The sequence below is a fragment of the Aulonocara stuartgranti genome (assembly GCF_965226115.1).
Source record: "Aulonocara stuartgranti genome assembly, chromosome: 8".
Lineage (NCBI taxonomy): Eukaryota > Metazoa > Chordata > Actinopteri > Cichliformes > Cichlidae > Aulonocara > Aulonocara stuartgranti.
Window position 1 is genome coordinate 17282751 of NC_138959.1, and position 23066 is coordinate 17305816.

A 23066-nucleotide genomic window follows, 5' to 3' on the forward strand; every position below is an offset into this window, starting at 1 on the left:
ATTGGTAACAGGCTAGTAACTGGTCAGCTATTTACGTAGCAACATTATTCATTCCAAAATACAGTCAAATTGGACCATTGGCTAGTAAATCAAAGGTTATTTGCAGTTAACCTCGGCATGCTTGGTGTGCAGTGTGTGCTTAAAAAATTTGAGGATACGGGACAAGTGCTGGACAAAAGAAGTAGTAGGCCTAAAAAATGACTATGTAGAGAAGATGAACAGCTAAAAGTCATGTGCATGAAATGTGAAAAATAAATTCAGCAAAGACCTGACACAGGACCTGGGAGATAGGTCAGATCCTAAATACGCATCTGACCCTTCAGCTGATCTCTGAAGCCCCGTCTGAGGAGCTAAAACCCAGACATCAACATTACTGAAGCAGGAATAACAACAACAGAAAGGCAGCCAACATTCAAAGATTAGGGTTGAAAGTCCTACAAGAAGCCTAGAGAACTTTTACTGGAGACTAATTAAAGAAATGAGAAGAAGGCTTTGCTAAAAGAGTTCAGGCTGTGTAGAAGAATAAAGGGGGTCATACTCCCTAGATTTGTACATACGTTGTTTCTGGCTTTTATCATGCATTTCCATGTGTGTATGTGTTGATACATTTTTGCATTTATTTCCCATTTATCTATCAAAATATAAAGAAATGATGGGTGACTCAAGACTTTTGCATGGTGCCGTAGAGTACAGGCCAACAGTATTAGGCTGTTTCTTGAACAAACAGGAAAACTGGAAAACATCATCTGTCCATTCCAGCAAGATTGTTTAAACTCAATTTCCCAGAGTTCACCATTCAGAATCTTTTGTTCAACAGCATGAATGGAACATATGCTGTCAACCACTACTACTAAATATTGAGCAGCTAAAAGACTGATCATTTCCCACAGGGCAGCGACATGAAGTGGGCATGATGGAAACTGGCCTGCCATTAGCGGGGCTGCATTTATGCGCTAATGGCTCCACTCACTTGGGCCCTGGAGGATGAACAGAAATTAAATACGGGAGGAGAGGAAGACGGGGGGGAGGGGGCAGGGAAAGATAACACCAGTTATGCTTTGCAGAGCGAATGGAAATGTAGACCCACAAACATAATGTGCTATGAGATGCCAGAGCACTCAAGCCAAATGCAGCATCATCCGTTCTCCAGAAATGTAGACGTAGACTGATGAGTAAAGGTAGACAGAACTTCCAGAAATTCCATGAGCAGTTTCCATGTGCTGTTAAAAAAGGCTAAAATGTCTTTAAAAGTTTCAATTTAATTTCTATCACCCTGTTTGCAAATAACTTTGTATTTGCAAAGTTTGTATATTTTTTTGTATATTTTGTCATACTCATTTTTTTGGCATTTGTCATCCTCTGAGGTTTCTCCTAGCTGCTCTAATGTGTTTCCTTTCCTGACAAATAATAAGTTTCACTTCCCTTTGGCAGTTCACTCAGCCCTCTGGACAAAGAGACTGAATAAGTGAAGTTGTGTTTTGTTAAGTGTTAAAATTACTGTACATTTCCGACATTCTACTAAATTGAAGAAACAATTGGATTTTTCAAAATAGATACAATCAATACAGATGAACCATTGTTGCTATGGAACATGGAAGCTGCAGTGCCTCTCATTTTTGAAAAGAATTTACATGTTGTCTGTAAATCAAACCCTACAAATGTGGCATCACTGCAAAAGCACAACATGTCTCTTGATAGGACATTAGGACTCATATATATTGCATAAACTATGCTTGAGGTCTCAGACTCATATCCTACACAGAGAACAAGAATGAATTCCTGGATCTTAGAAGGATATACAATCACACAAAGTATGTTTACTACACATTAGGATGATGTTTGTGGTTGCTCTAACCCAATAATTTGATGTGACCCAGATAATAATTAAAGAAAAATTAAAGAAATGACTCCCTAAGTCTCTTCTATTTTATTACCTGTACCAGAACAAAGACAGGTCAAAGCATCAGGTAAAAAATGGTGATACTGACTCGGACCTGAAAAATCTTGTCTAGTGTGAGAGCCCACAAAGCCACAGGTTCTTTCTATTTCTACTGAATTGTACATGAGTCCTCTGTCTCATTTGGTCTGTATTTTCAGGTTTGAAAATGTTTAAATTAATAAACAAATGAATAAGTAAATAAACAGGTTTGTGAACCTAAATGTAAACAGCCTGTGCTGCTTGGCTTGAATGCGTGATAAGAAGGCAACTGGACTTGTTTAGGTATGTGAAGATGTTTTGACCCACTAATCATGTGAGGCTTCACATAAGCCACAGAGTGCATAGACTAGTGTACAGTGAATAGTCCTCTGACTTTTACGTAGGAAAAAACAGAAAACCATTGCAAAACACATGGCAAAGCATAGGAGAGCCACGGCAACAGGACAAGACTCAGCTGTGCGTTTGTACTCTTTCAGAAATGCCAGTGGTCACATTGTGGACCAAAATGATGGAAGACAGAGATAAGTAAAGGAGGCCATGCACCTCTACTCCGCCATTGCTGAACAGATGTGGTGGCTAACAACACCAGGTACCAGCCACATGCAATGCAGGCTTGAGAGTCCTTCCAAGAGATTTCAACCCCTACTCACGCCTTAACAGCTCATGTGGTGGTGGGGTGGGGCAATGTCTTATAGTGTGTTCCAGTTCAAGTCAGAATTTCTAACTGGAAACTCAGATTTCCAACTTGGAAAATCTGACCAGCTCCACCAACCCCAACTTCACAATCCAAAATGTCAGCAGTATATGTAAATATAAGTAAAACCGTAAGCCCCTATATGTGTTTTTTGTGGGCAGGCCAATTGTGGGTATTCCTGGTGTTCATGTAAGCTGACCCATCCAGGGCCCATAGCAGATTTGTCCCTTTGGACCTTGAATTCATACCATGTAATTGTGTAGCAATCCAAAATAGGCTTTTCAACTGAAAACCATTAACCCCCCCCCCCCGACTTGGGGGTTACCATGTGGTTCTCTGTGGGTAATAGAAAACCCATTTAGGGACCCTAAAACTACTGTTGGGCCTGATTGGGCACACCTAACAGGGGCCCATGTGGGGTCCATCATCCCCACACAGCTCCAGAGTGCTTAAGTTTTACCACTGTTTTGAACACTTAGCCATCTTCGACTGTGAGGCAGCTTCATGAGGCGTTTGAGGTTCCAACTGGAACTCTGAAACTTCTAACTTCAAATTGAACACGTCAAATTAAACGTGTAATGTGTACTGCGACTGATTTATACTTATGACTCGTTAAATAGCCATAAGCAGATCATTGTCCAGGCTCTATTCCTGGATATACTGCAGCTGGTTTTTAGTTTAAAAAAGAACTATTGGTAGTGATGTAAAAAACAAAGCAACAAAAAACAAGAAATATTTCCAGTGATCCAAAAACACGTATTTGTAGTATTGCATGAATCTCTCTACCTTGCCAGAGAAAATCAAATCCTGTTTTTTCTTGCTAATGCGACTTCACTATTGAAAGCCCTCAACTCTCATTTCCGAGGTAACTGGAACGCCTCAACAGTTCCCCGATCGATCCACCAAGCCTAGTCCCAAGAGAGACTGAAGCAGCTGAAGAAGAACAAGCGGTGAGCATCGTCTCTGTTCCCCTGAATATGTGCTGATTTAGAGAAAGCTGCGGAATTATAAACAAGAATCCTCCAAATATTAAACATCCTGTTAATGATGTGGAGCACTTTTCCTCCTCTTTTCTTGCAGTGACTGGGATGGAGTTTTGCCTTCTGCTGTTAATGATATGGACCTTTACGGGAAGCACATTAGCAGAGCCTGACCAATACAGCAGAGCCGTGGTGAGTACAAAATATTCACGACACACAAAAATTCCTCTATGAGTTGTAAACGTTTATCGGCAGCTGTGTGGATTCCTTTGATGTATCTGAAAGTGGGGAGGAAAGTGTAGGGTATGTGTTACTTTTGCATCAGTTTGTTTTTGTATCCTTTCGAATCCTATATATCATATACATATAATTTTAATCTGACATTTAATGTGTACTTTATCGGAAATTGTATTTCCACGTGTTTTTCATTTCAGATGGTAAAATTAACTACCCACGGCAAGGGGTGTGTGTGTGTGTTTGGGGGGGGGGGGGGGGAATAGACTAGAATAGACATTACGTTACACACTTCACATGAAATGTGACGTGCAAGCACGATAAGCTTCCCACTTCCAGTTCCTCAAATATGAATTAATATCGCTATATTTCGTGGTATGTGTATATCATGTGTGGCTTGGTTATGAGAAAGAAAAATGTTTTACTTCTTTGATTGAAAAAAGAGCATAAATCCCGGATGACACTGCTGCAAATCTCACTGGGGGTAAATTATTTTATATATATGTATATATGTATAGATAGATAGATATAGATATATGTGTGTATATGTGTGCATGTGTGTGTGTGTGTGTGTGTGTGTGTGTGTAAGGGAGTAAGGGAGTTTGAAGGCAGAGATCAAAGAGGACGGTTGATGGAATAAGCCACCACCTTTTTCCTGTCAAAGTGCAGCTTGCAGGGTGGAGGACATGTAAGAGTACCGCAGGTTTCAAAATCACGTTCAAGAAAGAGATTTCATTGTTTCAGTGTATGTGTGTAAAATGTGTATTTTGTGTGCTTGTGTGTTTTGTGGTACACACTGCTCTACAGCATTTATGCTATCAATCAACTTGCTTAACATAGAGAGGATCATGCAATGTTAATGAAAAAAAAGGGCTGCGCTTGTTCAGATTGATCCGTTGTCATAAGTGGAGCAGGATACAGTGCGTATCAAATACTCCTATGACATCAAAGTAGACCCTTGCTAGATATGACTGACTCACTGTGGTGAGGATGCATTTACATTTTCTAGCCTCATTAGTAATCAAGTTTGGGAAATCAACCAATTTCTTCTTGTTTTGTGTCCAGGACTGGCTCGGTAGGTATGGGTACCTTCCTCGTCCTGACCCACATACAAGTCAGCTGCTGACGAAAGAAGGGATTGAAGAAGCTGTTCGTACCATGCAGAGATTCGGAGGGCTCCGGGAAACTGGGAAGCTTGGTAAGTTATTCTTAACTCACATCTGTTAGGAGAATGTATTACTGTATTTATACACAATTCTTTGTGCAAACCTCTCGAGTTACCCCTCATTTCTTTGCAATTTGCTTCTAAGGAGCCAGAGTGTTTTATAACTTTTTTAATCAATCAATAATTTTTTAAGTGGTCTTGAGCAATAGTTCTCCAAACTTTCTAGGGATAGTTCAGTGTTTTTCTTGGCTTTTCACTCATGTTTGTTAAGCCACTTATCTACATCTGCAATGATTCATTGAGTATCTCGAATAGGGATGGGTACCGGTGTCCGGTGCCATGATGGTTCTGACATAAACGGTAGTAACCAGACCGAAAAGCAGCGCACATTTCGGTGCTTTATTTCGGTGCTTTTTTTCCCTGAGCTGTGACACACTTCTAGCCAATCATTTTACGTTTCCGAGGATAGTAGGCGGGCCCAGGTACGTACGTTCTTTTATGCAGAGCTACAGATTAAAAATGCCCAAGGCTAAGCGGTCAAAAGTCTGGCTGTACTTCACAGCAAAATATGCAAACTCAGCAGCCTGCAACAAGTGCTTTAAGCTGATACTGTGATACTGTCAAAGGAGGTAACACCTCGAATCCGATGAAACACCTGGTGAGGCATAGCGTTTTTTTTTAAAAGCCGAGAAATGCGCCGTATTTGATGGCAGCAGCAGCCGTTCTTCTCTGCGTGAGTAGCTTAATGTTGTTCGTGTGTAATTTACGTTGAGTAGGCTAACCACGTTATTACATTAATGCATGTAAGGTGAACTAGCAAACATCATCATAGCTACATGCGGCTGTCTTCTTGTTTGATGGCAGATACTCCCTTCACCCTGGCCAAAAAGGCTAAAATGACCAAAGAAAAAGAGGGAAACAGCTAAACATGAGAGGTTTTTGGACAAAGTTTGTATTTTTTCCATTGTTTAAGCACTGCTTCCAGCTAAGAGTGATACCATATATGCCCCATAGCTGCAGAAAAGGCTAACATTGTTATCTTTTTACAAAAAACCAGCTGACCATGAGAGGTTTTTGGACCAATTTTGTGTTCTCCATTCTTTAAGCACCGGTTTGAGCACCGTTTGAGCACCGGCACCGTTTCAAAAGTACCGATTTGGCACCGGTATCGGATAAAACCTAAACGATACCCATCCCTAATCTCGAATAACTTGATTATAAAATATCATAAATGCAAATTTTTTTGCTTCGATACTTTTTTTAATTCATGCTCAGTTGTTGCCATATAAGACATAGAGGTCCAGGTGTAGATGAGATAGATGGAGAATTCATGTGGATTGCAAAATACCTGAATTTACCATGTCAATTTTTAACTGACATTAAAAACTTTTACTGGGAAAAAGCTGCCAGGAGTCCTTCATCCAACCACCTGTTCATAAAGCGGTTCATTCAGAGACTGAGGGACTTATTCTCCGACAATGTAGTTATGCCATTTGACCAAATGGTTGAGAAATATTCTCTCCCCAAACATGACTTTTTCCGTTACTTACAGATAAGGCATTATATTTTACAAAGTACTAACTTTAGTGAGAGTCATGAAGTCTCCCCTGTTGAAAAATTATTATTTTTAACAGACAAAGAGGTACCTGTGAATATATTTTACAATGCTTTATATTCTGTACTTTCAGTGATGTCACAGAGGCTTAAAGGCACATGGGAAAAGGAGTTAGGTATAGCAATTGATGATGAAGAATATAAAGATGTCTGGAGTTATGCCAAATCAATCTCAGTTTGTAATCGTACCAAAGCAATACAGTTAAAAATCATACACAGAATGCATATATCCATATCTCGCAGACATCATCAATATAATCCTACCCTTTCACCCATGTGCCTCAAATGTAAGACAGAAATTGGTACCCTAACTCACAGCTTCTGGTCATGTTTGAAATTGCAAGAATATTGGTGTAATGTGTTATCTGAAATGGAGACGATTTTCGGTTGTGAATTGGACCCTCTGTCTCTCATACTGGGCCTCCCCAGCCGGCGATTAATATCCAAGAATAATAGGAGATTGTACTGTGTTCTCACCTATGCGGCAAGGAAGAATATACTACTCCAATGGATTTATGAAAAAGCACCAACTATTAAAGGTTGGCAAAGAGTAGTGTTGGATCTAGTGCCATTGGAATATCTTACATGTATACTGCACTCAAAAACAGATCAATTCTTTAAGGTGTGGGAACCATACTTGAATTATGTGGAACCTGATGTTTCTAATATTATGTTACAAGGATTCTCTTGAGTGTTCAAACTGCAAAGTACTACTGGGACCACAGGTATTGTATTGTATTGTATTTTCTCTTTATTTATTTATTTATTTTTTAGATGGAACTGAGCTGGTGTTCTGTGCTTAGTTATCAGTCTATTTGTTTTTGTTTATTTATTTATTTATTTATTTATTTTTGGTTCTGAATTGTACACTTAATTATGTTATGTAATTATGTACTATTTGTGAAAACAGAAAAACTAATAAAAAAAATATAAATAATAAAATAACTAAATAAATAAATAAAGCTGTTCATAAATGTTAAGGAAAGCAAACATTGTAGCTGCTCCCATCCATCAAGCAGAAAAAAAGGCACCAAATCCAACAAATGAATCAGTTTGAACCCTTTTTATACACTTTATTACCTGCAGGTCATTGCAAAAACACATTGTCATTGACATTCACAGGCATTAGGTAGTTTTTTGCACCAAGGTTATTCCCAAAAAGGTATTAGCTGAAAGCTTGACATATCAAGAAATAACAACTGCAAATGACAAGAAAACGTCCCTAAAAAAAGAGTTCGGGCTATGTTGATGACATTGTATTTCCATATACACTACCAGTCAAAACTTTGGACATGCCTTCTCATTTAATGGCTTTTCTTTATTTTTACTACTTTCTACATCGTAGATACATACTGAAGACATCAAATATACAAAGCAAGATATGTGGAACTATGTAGCAAGGAAAAAATTGATAAAGTATGTCTCATGTTTTAGATTCCAGAAAGTAGCCACACTTTGCTTTGTTAACAGCGCTGCAAACCCTTGGCCTTCCCTCAGTGAGCTTCATGATGTAGTCACCTGAAATGGTTTTCACTTCACAGGTGTGACTTGTCATTTGTGGAAATTCTTGCCTTCTTAATGGGGTTGGGGCCATCAGTGGTGTTGTGCAGAAGTCAGGTTGGTACACAGCTAACAGCCCTATTTTTACAACTGTTAATTCATATTCTGGCAAGAACCAATCAGCTAAGTAAAGAGAAATCCATTTCAGCTGACAACCTCATGAAGCTCATCAAGAGAATAGCAAGAGTGTGCAAAGCAGTAATTAAATCAAAGGGTGGCTATTTTGAAGAATGTAAACTATAAAGCATGTTTTTAATTATTTCACATTTTTTGGTTTACTACATAATTCCAAATGTGTTCATTCATAGTTTTGATGCCTTCAGTGAGAATATACAATGTAAATAGTCATCAATATAAAGAAAAAACATTAAACGAGAAAATGTTTCCAAAACATTTTACTGGTAGTGTATATTTGCACATTTCAGCAATTTCCTTCTTCCCATTTTCACAGGAAAAATGCAATATAATTAGTGATGGCTCAAGACTTTTGCACAACACTGTACATTTTTTTTCTAGACAGGGGTCACATGAGGCCTTGCAGTTCTTGCAACACCTTCTTTCATTTCAACACATGATATTTAATCATCTTCTCTTCCAGACCCGGAAACGCTCAAACTAATGTCTAAACCACGATGCTCTCTTCCTGATATTGTCGGAAGAGACGACATACTGAGGAGGCGAAGGAGGAGGAAAAGATATGCACTATCAGGCCTAAAGTGGGATAAGACAGATCTCACATGGAGGTTGGTTTCGTGTGATGATTGTGACATTGTGGTTTTATCATATGTGTATGAATCATGGGAATATCCCAGGAACACTTGACATGTTTTTTACCCCATAAGTTGTCATGGCCAACAAGCTAGTCATGTTACATCAAATATAGGAACTAAGTCAGGATTAAAGAGGCATTTTATTGAGGAAGCTATCTGATAGTGTGTGGTGCTAACAGAATGATGTGTGAGTGGATGTGGCTCAAGTGGTAGAGCAAGTCTTCCACCAGTGCTCAGTTTGAATATAAGCACAACTATATAGCACCTTTCTATTATAGAAAATTTACCCACATGCTGAAAAAGAGGAGAACCTGTTACCATTTGAAGGTTAAAGGTTGAAGTAAGTGCTAGCATGCAGGATTTAAAAATTCTAAAGCTTTCCACTATGATAACTTGTGTTCTTGTGTTGTTGCACAAATATGAGAACAACAAGCCTATATTACAGCCTATAAATGCAGTGTTGCTTGGTTTCTCAATTATACAGAAGAAAATAGAAGATTAGGGCCACCAGAAAAAAAGAGAGCACATCTTTTTTTCTTCTTTTCCAGAATTCTGAGAAAAGAGTGGCCATAATCCTCTTCTGTACAATCAGATCCACCTATGACTTGAAATGTCGTATCTTAATAAGTCTACCTCAGCCAAATTTGAGGACTTTGCAAACCAGCATGTGGCATCAAAGTGACACCTTGGAATTTGATGTTTAAATTGTTTTTTGTTTTGTTAAATTTGACCTGTAACTTGTAATGAAGGAGAAAAAAATTGAGAAAAAGGGAAGGCTCCACTTTTAGATAACATAAGCCTTCTGCAAGGCTGAATTTTAATGACATTTTAATATGCTGTATGTATACAGCTGTGTATGTATAGGGCTGTGGATTCGGGGCCAATCGGTCCAGGGTCCATAATGCCGTTGGTGGAGGTGGCTGAATGGACCGAGGAGTGAGACAACGAGATCTTTGAGTAGTGGCATTTTTTGAAAACATTTATTAAACATGTAGTTTTAATTATATTATTACACATACTGCAAATGTGCGCATAAAAGAGTTGGCATTCTGTTTTTGAGGGTTACAAGCTTCATCTGACTGTCTAGATGACATATTGTGAAAGGTGACACAGTGCAGAAAGGTCAAAGCAAGCACGCTTACAGACACAGACATTACGTAGATTTATTTTTTAGGGTAGAGGTGAGACTTGCTTGTAACTGCAATTTGTACCTGCATAAGCAACAGATTTTGCAGAATGTGTGATGTTCCAGAGATAAGCGAGAAGGAGAACATCCACAGGAAACATCTGGCTCGGAGACGGTGAAAATGTCTCTTTAGGTGTGTTAAAGGTGACTTTCATTAACTGTAATTTATGCATGACATGTATCTGCCTGACACAAGAGGAGGCGTGAACCCTGATATATAAAAACCATTTGAAGTGTGCTTTCTAGCGGAGATTTATGCTGAGAATTGTGATGGTGTATTTCTTTCCACGCGTGTGTTTAATAAAATCATTGTTTTGACACATCTGGACCAGTGGTTGTTTGTCTCACACCTCAATCAAAAGAATTCGGGACAGTATTAAAACATCATGTGTGATTAAAAAAAAGAGGAATGTGAAAAATACACAAGTCACAGCATTTAAGTTTTCTGTCTCCAGTATCCACAGCTACCCAAATCCCTCCACCTCCCCCGGCTTGGCTAACAATGACGTGGAAAGCCTCCTGACTCATGCCTTCAAAGCCTGGAGTGACGTGGCCCCTTTGAATTTCCGTCAGCTGAGGAGAGACAACAATGGGGCCACAGCTAACGGGGACATCAGAGTGTCTTTTGACCACATGTTTCACGACGATGGGTACCCTTTTGATGGGCAAGGTGGCACTCTGGCCCATGCCTTTTTCCCAGGAACACTTGACATATCTGGTGATACACACTTTGATGACGATGAGATCTGGAGCTCCGCAGGTATATAAAAGGATATGAAGAATACAAAAAACCTCATCATTCACTTACCCAGAATGTCCACTATCTAATTTTAAGTGGGTTTTCTTTGCTTTCTTGTGAAACGGTAACACTTTTCCTTCACACTTCCACAGGTGATAGCAGAGGTACTGACTTGTTCACAGTTGCAGTGCATGAGTTTGGCCATGCACTGGGCCTTTCTCATTCCTCCTCTGATCCATCCATCATGAGGCCGTACTATCAGGGTCCCGTGGAAGACATTGCCCACTTTAAACTGGCCATGGATGACAGGCTCGCCATCCAGCAGCTTTACGGTCAGTCTGACTAGTCGTACACTCGTCAAATCAGTATCTGGCACTTGATGATGTAAAAATAGTGGTGGAGTATTACACTCATATTGCCATATCATACCACTATTGTAGCAATAAATCTTTCTTCATATCCATTTGCCCTTTCAAACTGATTGTGAATTTGTGAATTATATTACTTGATTTTTTTTATGTAAGTTATATCAACCATCCATTTAACATGACCACAAGAGTTCAGCAATATAGCCTCAAAAATGTATCACATATTCCATGATATTTCAACATAGTTTTTGATAAGAATATTAATGATGATATTGAAAAAAATAATAAATATTTTTATATTGATGCTTACATTTAGCAACCTACATTATGTAGGTTAATGAACATCGTCTTCAATCCCTCTTTTTTAATGAGCAACAGTCACTGATTACCTACTAGCAAGCGCAGCTAGCCAGTGCTCTGAGCAGCACACCATGTAGACATTTAAGGTCATTGTTTCCACTTTCAGCGGAAACAGTTTTCTTGCATATTTTGCAGGGTTCTCGCGCTCCCTTAAAGGCATGGCATATCAATATCGGTCATGGCTGATGGCTGTCCCTCACTGAGCCTTGTTCCTGTTAAAAAAGAGTTTTCCCTTCCTACTGCTGCCAAGTGCTTTCTCATCAGCGGTCATCTGATTGTTGGGGTTTTCTCTCTATTGTTATAGCCTTCTTGCCTTACAGTAAAGCACCTTGAGATGAGTGCTTTATGGTTTGGTGCTAAATAAATAAAACTGAAATGAACTAAATATGATATTTTTATATCACATAAAAAATGATACTGGGCTTATCACAGATGATATATGGCACAGTCCTAATGACCACTCTTGATTTGGGCAAATGTACATGGAGGACATGTGGTCCTGCAAATATAAGCTGTCTCTGCTATTTGTTTCTAGTTTATAAAATTGCACTTTACACTTAGGTTTTATAAAACTCTTACACAGTTGTTCTCAGATATTCATTACTGATATATTTCTGTTATAGCTTAATACGCTATAAAACGTAAAACGTCTACAAAAGATAAAAATAATACAGTAATGCAATAACACTGTTTTAATCTGGTTTTGTGTGCAATACTGCATTCATGCAGTGATGTAACTGAATATCTTCTTCATGTCTTAAAAAAGAAAAAGCCTTGCATCCTGTGTGACAAACACCTCTGCACACTGAGAAGAATGTGGGTTGCCTGCTGAGTTTTTCTTATACTGTCGTCAGCTTTCGTTTCCTCTTCCACAGTGTCTTCTGTCACTCTTCTGTTGCAGGTGTGAAAGATGCTGACCGACCAGGTGGTGATGATCCCCACTTCCCACGCCTGCCCAGTCCACCTCCACCGAGGCCAACACAGCAGTGAGCTGAACCATGGGAGGGATTGGGGGTGGGGGGATTATCTGGATTGCACTTTAATCCAGATAATCATCACATAATATTTGACTTTACAAGCTATGAATATACTATTAATGCATTCAGACAGAGTCACATAAAAAAAAAAAGAAGAATGACTAATTAGGGAAGGCTGTGGCCCCTATCAGTCAAAAGGCTGATAGTTTGATACCCTGCTGCTGCAGTTTGCATGTCAACGTAAAGGGAAAGATACTAAAACCTCACGGCTCCATTGGTGTCTGAGCGTGTGTTAACAAATGTTAGACATTGTACTTAAGTATAGAAAAAACGTACTTGTATGAATGTGTGTGTTCCTGGATGAATGAAGCTTGGGGTAAAAATCTCTGTGAATATAATCGTAAGGTAGTAGTCTATTTAATTTAAGTGGTAGCTTAAAGACTCTCACTGTGGCATTCTTGGCCCCACAGCACCCTCTAGTGTATTTATCAAACAAATGCAGTAAAAGCAGAGTTTAACTTGATTTTGATTCAATTTTCTCTCCTAGTTCTGATCCATCATTCCAAGAGCGGTGTCAGGGAGGCTTTGATGCTATAGGAAACATTAGGGGAGAGGTCTTCTTCTTTAAAGGTATGAAAAAGTGGATCTGTGCTGAACAGAATAAAAAATACATCTCAATTAATTTTCCACATTCGTCAAAAAAATGTATTTTTATTTTATTTATCCGTGTTGTTTCTTTTGTGTCTTCTCTTCAAAAAGGTGCACAGTTCTGGAGAACCCAGCAAGATGGATCTTTGGTGTCCTTAAATCCGGCTCAGATCAAAAACTTCTGGATGGGCCTTCCAGAAGGAATAAACAAGATCGATGCTGTGTATGAGAGGAAGAGTGACAGCCGCATCATCTTCTTCATCGGTGAGAAGCTAAATCTTGTGGTTATGTATGGCCTCAGGTGATCTAATTTTGGCCGTTCAGAGACATGAGAAGTGGGTGACTTCTCACGTCTGTTATATTTTAAACATGGTGGTTTTTTTGAGTGGGGGGTGAAATGTTAAATCGTATATAAATATTTTCACATACGTCATTTAGGTCAAGAAGTGTTTAGACAGTGATGCATTTTTTTATTATTTTGGCTCAACACGCTGCCACAATAGATGTGAAGACGAAACAATTGAGATGCAACTGGAGTGCAGATTGTAAGTTTTTAATTAAGAGGCAGAACAAAAAAGGGTGTTAAAACAATGAGGATTTATTTTTAATATGTACAAATTAATATAATAATAATAATAAATAAAATACTTATTTTTAAACTTTTAAAGTCAGCCAATATGGTCCAGTTTGTCCTGGTGTTTTCTTTCTGTTCCAGGCTTTTAATGCTGCTGTTTTCTGCTGTTTTTGTATTTGGTCTTTCCTGCCTTCAGTTTTGTCCTCGCTAAGTGAAATGCAGCTGAAGACAATGTCCTGAACAGATCTGCCCCAGACAAATATTTTCACTTCTTTACATTCAAACCTTCTGCTGTATCTTTTGGGTCATTGCCTGTATCACTGGGTCTGTATTATCGGTACTTTCCAGTTTGGTTTTCTGCTGATAAACCGAAGAATTCACCAGGATATGGTTCCGACTCACATTAAGTGATTTTCTGTTGAAATATTCTGTTTTGCTTTCGCCATGTCCAGGAGCTCAGTACTGGGTCTTCAAGGACACAGTGGCTATGGCCGGTTACCCTCGGCCTCTCTCTGACTGGGGCATGAAGAAGAAGTCGGGTGAGACAGTGAACAGGGTGGACGCTGCTTTCAACTGGGCTCATAATGGCAAAACATACCTGTTCAGCGGAGGGGAGTTTTGGAGGTTTAACGAAAACATTGAGAATGGACAGAGGACCATCCAACCAGAGCAAGGATATCCACGGGAAAACACCCTATGGGAAGGAATGCCTGCCCATATCGATGGCATCATTAGCTGGCGAGAAGGTAACATTGTGTTAAAATGGAGACATATGTGATGATCTTCTATTACAAACTTGAGATCAGAGTTGAGCAATTCATTTCCCCAAGGGGCCACATGAGAAACTGGGCACCAATAAGGATTAAGCTTATTGGTACAGTTTCTCACTTGGCCCTTTGGGAAAATGAATTGTCCACCTTTGCTCTAGATAAATACACAACAATGATAGAGAAGTTATTTTGGGAGATAGCTTTTGTCAGCTGTCACACCCAAGACGCTCAAGGGAATGACGCACAGAAAGGAGTGGAAGAGCGCTGATTAAGATAAGAAGTTCTAAATAACATCTTACACTGAGTTGCAACATGATTCAAGTAGATAAATGAATAAAGGAAAGATTCCTGCACAAAAAAATGCCATGTCATAGCCTATTTCATTACTTCATGTAGTATGAAAAGTAGTAGTATCACATCAAAGCATACTTTATATTAGAATGACAATCCAAATATGACTAATTTAACAGGTGGGTGATTTGTTGAAAATCAGTGGATGCCTCCCAGCTGACCCAGAAAGGGCTAATTTTTAATTTTTGTATTTATTTAGTACAATAATTTTAGTATTTTTAATAAAGCTGTTGAAAACTTTGGCTTCAGGGTAAGAGAGCTTTTGAAATGACAGGATTTAGAAGTACACTTTCTGAGCCCTCATAAGTGCAGGAGCTAACCACATAACTACTTTGTAGTTACAAAAACTACAATGTGCTGCTGTCTTCCACTCCTTTTAATCAGCATCCAGTTTGTGTGGGTTGGTTTATTCATAATTTGATGAAACAAAATAACAGCTGCATTGCTTTTCGTGTTCTTTTTTTCTTTTTGTTGTTAAGGAAATACCTATTTCTTCAAGGATAATTCCTACTGGATGCTCACAAATGGAGACCTGAACCAAGATGATGTCACACCAAAATCCATCGCTGTAGACTGGCTTAGATGTCCAGCTCCTCCTTCAACTTCCACTCCAACAAATCCTCGATTCCCAAAAAAATGCACCTGCATCTTCTTGGGATCGCATTCATCGCTGAGAAGCAGCTCTCTCCTCTTGATTTTTATTTTGCTGCTAACCAATGAGATTATAAGAAACATGAGTTTGTAATTTTCTTGAGTCAGTGTTTACTTCTCCCTTTTTTCCACTGGCGGGTTATTAATAGAATGACTTTATGTCATCTTACTTGCATAAAGTTACACAATAGTTTCAAATTGAGTCCCAGTGGCAAAAAAAAGCCTCTCTTAAACCCCCTGGGTTTTTATAAATACAGTTTCTCATCTGAAACATATTGCGACATTTTTGTATTGAATTACAATGAGCTTTACAGAAGAAAGAAACGTCATTTAACACCACACGCAAGCACACCGCCTTGTGCTTGGGGTGATAAAAAGGTAAATCAAACATACTTAACAGCAAAAGTCATTTTCATCTTTAAATATATCTATTTATAATTAGATTTTGGTGCTTTTGCTAAAATATCAAAATATATAGTGCACAAGCAGATCTGGATTATGGTAAATTGAAGATTTTGTTTTTTTATATTTGTGTAGTTTTTACAAATGTACAATGTTTTGGTTGTTTTACATTGACATTAATAGCTGTCATTGTAGAATATTCTTAAGGCTGGGCTGTGTTAAGCTGAGATGCTTAACTTTGCAGATGAAACATACCAAATCCTTCAGTGGTTTTCACAGCTCGAGTCAGATAGACTTACTGTAAAGTGACAATATACATTTTGTAAAATCTCTGTGAAAGAAATCTTAAACAAAACCATTTATAAGTTATCAGAAACTATTAAAATGTCCTAATGTTGAATTTTATACTTTTGGTTTTGGTTTGTAGCTTTGTCTTTTGCTTTTAACACATATTTCTTTGGCGTCACTGCCCTTGCCACAAGTGTGAAGGCATGTTACCTCATGTCATCTGGTTCAGATTCAAGATGTTTCATTTTCAATGATTAAATACTTGTCATTCTCCAGTGACAGTTCTGTTTGTGTGTTCAGTTACAGATTGATGATAGCATTATTAGGAACACCTCTCCCTGTTTGCAGGGACCTATTTATCTCAAGGACATCAAATACCGCCATTACAAAAAGAAGAGCAATGTGATAAGAATGCTCGTCTTGTGGCCTGAAAAATATGTTATAAAAATATGTTTCACTTAGTTAAAATCAAATTAACTGCAACCCCAACCTTTCATTGATAATACGGCTAGTTAACCATTACACACACACAGCCAAATCCTTCAAAGCGGTTTGAGTTTAAACAGGTCTGTTTGCCCTGCTTTGTTAGTAAATGGCATGGGTCATGCAAGGTTAAAACCAGTGTGGACAAATAATTGGCAGCTTCACAGGTTGGGAATAAAACTAGGGATCTTTGTTCTAAAATACATTGTTGAAGCACATTTTGTAAACTAGAATAGACACCTCTCAAAAGCTCAGAAAGCTTGGCCTAGTTAGGTGTAACAAATGCACCTATGAAGCACTCCAGCCAGCTATGTATCATTTCAAAATTTCCAGAAACTTCCAAGAATTTATAAAAAGAGAGTAAAGCGGCACAAACATTCACAAAAATTTTTTAAATGCCATTTAAGAAGATCAGGAAAGTCAGTTTTCTTCATGTTGAAGCAATACAGTACAGTGTTAAGGACATAAGCAATGTGCATCACTGATAAACAATTTTTTTCATCTGAGAAAGTAACACACAAAACCTTCAAAACACGAACTTCATAAAGGAATCGGCATGTTTTCTTTTTTCATTTTGTGGTTTTAGCACAGTGCACCTCAAATGCAGCAGTAGCTGCACTAATGGAGGCAAGAAAGGTTACAATAGTTTAAAATAAATACAAATAACAAAGAAATAAAATCACCATATCCTTCAATCATCAGCTGGTAAACTAAACTAGTTGCATGTGCCAACATCAAGGTATATCATAACGTGTCACCAGATAGCAACACATTCTTATAATGCTGTATTTCATAACCACCAGAACTACACTGTAGATAGTGCAGGTGCATCCCTTTCTCACCCACGCCTAGCTCTGGCAGCTCAACAGAGATGTGGAACATGCCTTAATTGTTCACACCATGTTGGCCTCGCAAAATGAAAACTTGTGCATGTCATTGCATAAAGTAAACTTTGCATGCATGAGGTGCGTGCATGCATTCAGACTCAAATCTGATAACAGGTAAGTGCTTTGTCACAGGTAGCCATAATCAAGAGATATTGTTGAGAGATAACATTGGTGCAGAGGTAGCCTTCACCTTTAAAAATTGTTCTTCACACTTTTCGTGATTATGTCAAACACAGAGAGCTACACTAAAAATCAGCAAAGGTCAGTTTTAGTTAAATGGGGGAAAGAGCGAATGTTCTGAAGTGAGGCAACGGGTTGACGATGACGTTCTCTTTCTATTTTAGCTCCAAATCCAGCCCAGTGCAAGACTGAGAAGTAGCAGGCCAAGGGAGAAGCAGGTTGAGGAGGCAGAGGCCCTGACGCTCTGAGTTGACACTGGCTGTGCAGGCTGCAGGCTTCTGTAGACATTTGTCATGAGTTGTGACGTGCTGTTTTCGACACGCACTGTGGTGCTGAAGAGGTCAATCTGGTGATGATATTCCAATTAGCTTCATGAACCACTTATAGACCATCTGTGCTCGCAGCAATGACAATTAAGAGACAGAAGAAAGAAATGAAATAACACCTACCAGATCTTTGCTGACTTTAATTGGTTCCTTAAAAACGGTCCAGACCACCGCCTCATTACAAGTGGGGGTCGTCAAAGATCCAAGGTAGCGGTAATACTTAGTGCGATTCACACCAACGAGCAGGTCGTCCAGGGAAAACCCAGCTGCAATTGAAACTTTCTGGCCTGAAGACAGAAACAAGACCTATATGAAGGAACTATGGGTGACACAATTTAGAGTCAGAAAGAGGAGAGGAGGTTTTCCACAAAAAAAATATCACCTTTTTGTGTGATGTTGGCCAAGTAAGAGGTCAAATTGCGCCAGCTTTCTGGCTGGCCAGTTGAATTGCCTGACATTACCTGGAAAAAAAAGTATATATATATTTTATTGTTTTCCACAGCTCAGAAGAGGAAATGACCAACAAGGGACAACACCTCACCAAAATGCAGTGAGGTTGGAATACTGAATAACACAACAGGCATTACATCATCTCGTGCGCTGCTTCTCTTACCTCGATGAAGAAACCAAGAGCTGCGAGTCCGGTGGAGTCTTTGACGGCTAGACTTGTATTCCCATTGTAGGATGACTTGCTGTTCACAATATGCAGCTGGGAAAATACATAAATTCATAAAGATCATACAGATGTTTGCTTGCTTATTTTATTTTATTTACAATTTTAATATGAATTTATCGAAGAAACACAGCAGCATCAAAATAAATCTGTACCTCCATAGGATAGCGCTTTCCATCCACTGTGTGCTCGGAGCCGGGCACAGAGGAGCCGTTGCCCCAGTGCAAGTGGAACTGTAGGCTGTCGTATTGCTCGGACAGGTCCCCTCCTGAAATCTTAACTCCGCTCTTAAGGGTCACTTTGACTGGAAGAAGGTGGAAAAACAAAAACAGAATAAGGTTACATCTAACCGGTGAGGAGTAAGAGGGAATGTTGAGGTGCAAAGGGGGTGCGTTTAGTTGTAGAAAAGAGAAGGGCGCTAAAAATTCCAGTAAGACAAGTTATCTTTATGATGATGATGATGATGATTATTATTTTTGTTAAACTAGGTCGAAATATATGTTTTGAAACACAAAGATAAAAAATAAAAAAAAACACCAACCCACAACAACAAACTTTTGTAAGCACTAAGCCATAAACTCGGGCTCACTTGTGTCGCCAGTATTTGTCATTGACGTCATTGCGGAGGTGTCGTCATACTTTACAAAAGTGAATTCAGTCAGATTGGCGTTTTGTGTGGCAGATGCTGAGACGATGTTAATGGGTGACTGTCGGGTGCCGTTGCAATATTCCGGGGAAATTGTTGACCAGGTTGTGTCATCTATGAGCAGAAAGAACACGTAACGTCACCGAGGAGGGGTCACTCAGTGGGCAACATATAATAGATAATGGAGATATTGGGTACTCACTGCAGGATGGGAGGTGATAACACCAGGCTGGATGAAAAAAGGGGTGAAAAAACAGGACATTCAGATTCCCATAAGTACAAATTCAGTGTAACAGTGAATTCAAAATATTTCATGAAAAAAAAGGCCTTTAGCTAATACACACCTATCGATCCGGATGCGCAGTGAGCGGCGGGTACGAGGACGCACACAGCAAGCGCAGCGACTACAAACAACTTCATCTGAAACGAGCATAAAAGCCACATTGTTTATATATATATATATATATATATATATATATATATATATATATATATATATATATATATATTAAAATCATCAAAACGAAAATGTAGCTCTTGCAACACAAACATGAATCAATCAATCACAGGCTACTATATGGAATGACAAATTTACCTATATATAAACTTTGAAAGTTAAATTGCTAAAATTTAAAATGCTACAGTCTGATGTTAGTAGAGAAAAGAATGCAATACATGCATTTTTCAGACTGTAGCCTAATTCTTCCTTCTGTCCAGCTCACCTAAGCTGCAGTGTCTTACCTTTGATGCACCTGTGCGTCCTTTCAGCCTGTTGTCAGATGCAGCTAGCCTCAGCCTCCCTCTTTTTATTCCCTCAGTGCATCCTGCAGCTGGCCGGACACCGCCTCCATGTGACATGTGAGTTGGTCGTTATCCAAAAATTTCCGGAAGTACGATGGAGTATTAGGGCCACATTAAGAAAAAAAATATAGTGTCGATCATTTTGAGAATAAAGTCGATATTTCGAGATTAATAATTCAATTTTGCAGAAAAAAATGTCGAAAAATTCATTCAAATTCATGATTAATAAGAGGACGTAAAGAGACTGATTGCTAACACAACTTATCAGTGTTTCCCTGGAAACCCAGTAGCCAATTCCCGACAGTATGCATTTTAACATTCATGAGTATTTACGCTTGCCTATTTTGGTCTGCAAGAAATTATTATTTTTTTCTTGTGTTTTTTTGTTGAAAGGTGTGAATGCAGCTTTGAATTTTGGAACTCGATCTATCAATAGTGTAGTTCGTTTTCGATGGCCGTATTTTAATTTTAATTAAATGACATACATTGCAACTAACAAGAATGCTATGCGGGTAATTACACTAACCAGTAATCTGAGATGCGTGTTCTACAGTTTCATCTTCTTGAATGATCCTGCGAGGCTGGTTGAACAATCAAAGCTTTGATTGTTATAGACATACTGGACACAGTAGCCTGCAGGTAATAGCTTCATTCTTCTGTCAAGCCTAATTATTAAAGCCATTCAGTTCATACGTTCATAATTTCATAATTGCTCAGAACTTCTCCGTAAAAAATACTCTTCTTCTTAAACTGGATGAGTTTAAGAGGTTTTTTGTGTTTTATTTGGACACAGCTAATGATGCTGAAGAGAACAGGATCTCCTCTGTTAATTTAGGTGAAATTAAAAATGAAAGGTCTATGAAGCATCTGACGTAGTATATTTAACGGTGGGACATGCCCTGAACACCTCACCCAGGAGCAGTGGCGGTCCTAGCCTGTTTGGCACCTCGGGCTAACACTCCCTCTGGCGCGCCCCCACCCCACCCCCACACACACACATAAAACATATTAACGATTGTACATTAACATAAAACTGCTGTCGAAATTCACCAGAGAAACACACACACACACACACACATGAAGAGAGAGAGAGAGTATGCACCGTATGCAAACAGCTACCAAACAGCCATCATAATTCGTCATACAATGAGAACAGGACAAATCAACAATTGACAATGACTAATTAATATTAAAATCTGTAACATAATATATTGTTTGGAGTTTAGTCTGTTACTGTTACTATTTTTACCATTTCTTTTTGGAGCAACTGTAACCCACATAATTTCCTTAGGGATTAATAAAGTATTCTGATTCTGATTGTTTCAGGATACATGACCTGCCATTATCCAATGACATATTTGCTTACCTCTATCTTTTGCTCGTTTCTCCTCTTCTTTTCTCTTTTTTCTAAACTGAGCACCTGATGGCTTTGAACTTTTCTTGTCCATCTTCCATTGGTTTTAATTTTGAACTCCATTATGAACACCCATTCCCCAACCCGAGGATCACCACAACATAACCTAATAGACCTACACCTTAGTTCACATATTCACTTTGTCTAGGGTTTATTTCTAGGATTTCACACAACCCAGGATTCAAATCATGAATACATAATTTACAACATTATGAATGAAATGTGCTCTATTTGGAAGCAGCAGCCCCCCTCCCCTTTCGACGGGTTGTGTATGAGACTTTAAATCATCAAACTGTAAATTATAAATTTTAAATTGTTATTGATCCCTTTACCCCGAGTCCTAAAGCGTATATTTATTTTCTTACTGTTCTTATATTTATTGTTTGTTTACTTGCACTGCTGTAACTGGAGCCTCGTCGTCTCGTCTCTCTATATACTGGACTGTATATAGCGGAGATGACAATAAAGTTTACTTTGACTTCAGCAGCAAGCAGGCGCACCGAGGGCTCTCGCGCACACTTTCGCGTATAATAATTTCAAAAAAACATCGGTGCAAATTATAAGTCTGTATCATAATGTCTGGTGTTTTCGTGTTTGTTGTTTTGTTTTTATTTTGTTTTATTTTGCGAGTTGGTTATTAGATGCTGCTCCAGCCAGCCAGAGAATCCCCCGCCGCCCCGCCCTCTCCTCCCTGTGCCGCAAGCAGCAGGTGCAGCTCGCAAACGGAGGGCGCCCCAGCAAACGTATGATAGAAAACTGATCGGTGCCTGTACCATTCCCAATATGCGCTGGTTGATGTCGGGGCAGCATGAGTACGAGCAATTTTTATTTTTTTTTTGTTTTGCTGATGCCCGTGATGCCACCCCCCACCACGATGCCACCCCGGGCAACCGCCCGTGTCTCCCGTATCAAAAACCGCTACTGCCCAGGAGGCATCCTTGTCAGATGCCGCCTCAACTGGCTCCTTTCGACGTGGAGGAGCAGCGGCTCTACTCTGAGCCCCTCCCGAATGGCCGAACTTCTCACCCTATCTCTAAGGGAAAGGCCAGCCACCCTTCGGAGGAAGCCCATTTCCGCCGCTTGTGTCCGCGATCTCGTTCTTTCAGGCACTACCCACATCTTTTGATCATAGGGGAGGGTAGGGACGTAGATCGACCGGTAATTTGAGAGCTTCGCTTTTACACTCAGCTCTCTCTTCACCACAACAGACCGGTACAAAGTCCGCATCACTGCGGCTGCCACACCAATCCGTCTATCAATCTCCCGCTCCCTTCTCCCGTCACTCATGAACAAGACCCCGAGATACTTAAACCCCTCCACTTGGGGCAGGAACTCATCCCTGACCTCGAGTGGGCCAGGGATGTCAAAGCATCAAACAAAACATCA

At 39.3% G+C, this 23066-nt stretch overlaps 2 protein-coding genes across 3 annotated transcripts; one reads left to right on the forward strand and one right to left on the reverse strand.

Annotated features, from left to right (window-relative positions):
* Window positions 1-3513: 3513 nt before the first annotated feature.
* On the forward strand, window positions 3514-16387 carry mmp25b (matrix metallopeptidase 25b). Of its 2 annotated transcripts, XM_082545302.1 has the most exons (11): window positions 3514-3583; window positions 3714-3805; window positions 4913-5045; window positions 8785-8929; window positions 10598-10902; window positions 11034-11213; window positions 12511-12595; window positions 13134-13216; window positions 13346-13498; window positions 14261-14554; window positions 15409-16387. In XM_082545302.1, exons 2-11 carry the CDS (start codon window positions 3722-3724, stop codon window positions 15672-15674), a joined length of 1728 nt encoding a protein of 575 aa, XP_082401428.1. In that variant the 5' UTR covers window positions 3514-3583; window positions 3714-3721; the 3' UTR covers window positions 15675-16387. The 2 variants fall into 2 exon arrangements, with proteins under 2 accessions (XP_082401428.1, XP_082401429.1); XM_082545303.1 differs by lacking the exons at window positions 3514-3583; window positions 3714-3805; window positions 4913-5045 and adding an exon at window positions 5351-5745.
* Window positions 16388-16985: 598 nt separating this feature from the next.
* LOC309713210 (carbonic anhydrase 4-like) lies at window positions 16986-20235 on the reverse strand. Its single transcript, XM_082544616.1, has 9 exons — window positions 20207-20235; window positions 19810-19885; window positions 19668-19694; window positions 19409-19579; window positions 18975-19123; window positions 18760-18855; window positions 18529-18607; window positions 18270-18433; window positions 16986-18166 (listed from the first exon to the last, which is right to left on the reverse strand). Exons 2-9 carry the CDS (start codon window positions 19883-19885, stop codon window positions 17981-17983), a joined length of 948 nt encoding a protein of 315 aa, XP_082400742.1. The 5' UTR covers window positions 20207-20235; the 3' UTR covers window positions 16986-17980.
* Window positions 20236-23066: the final 2831 nt, after the last annotated feature.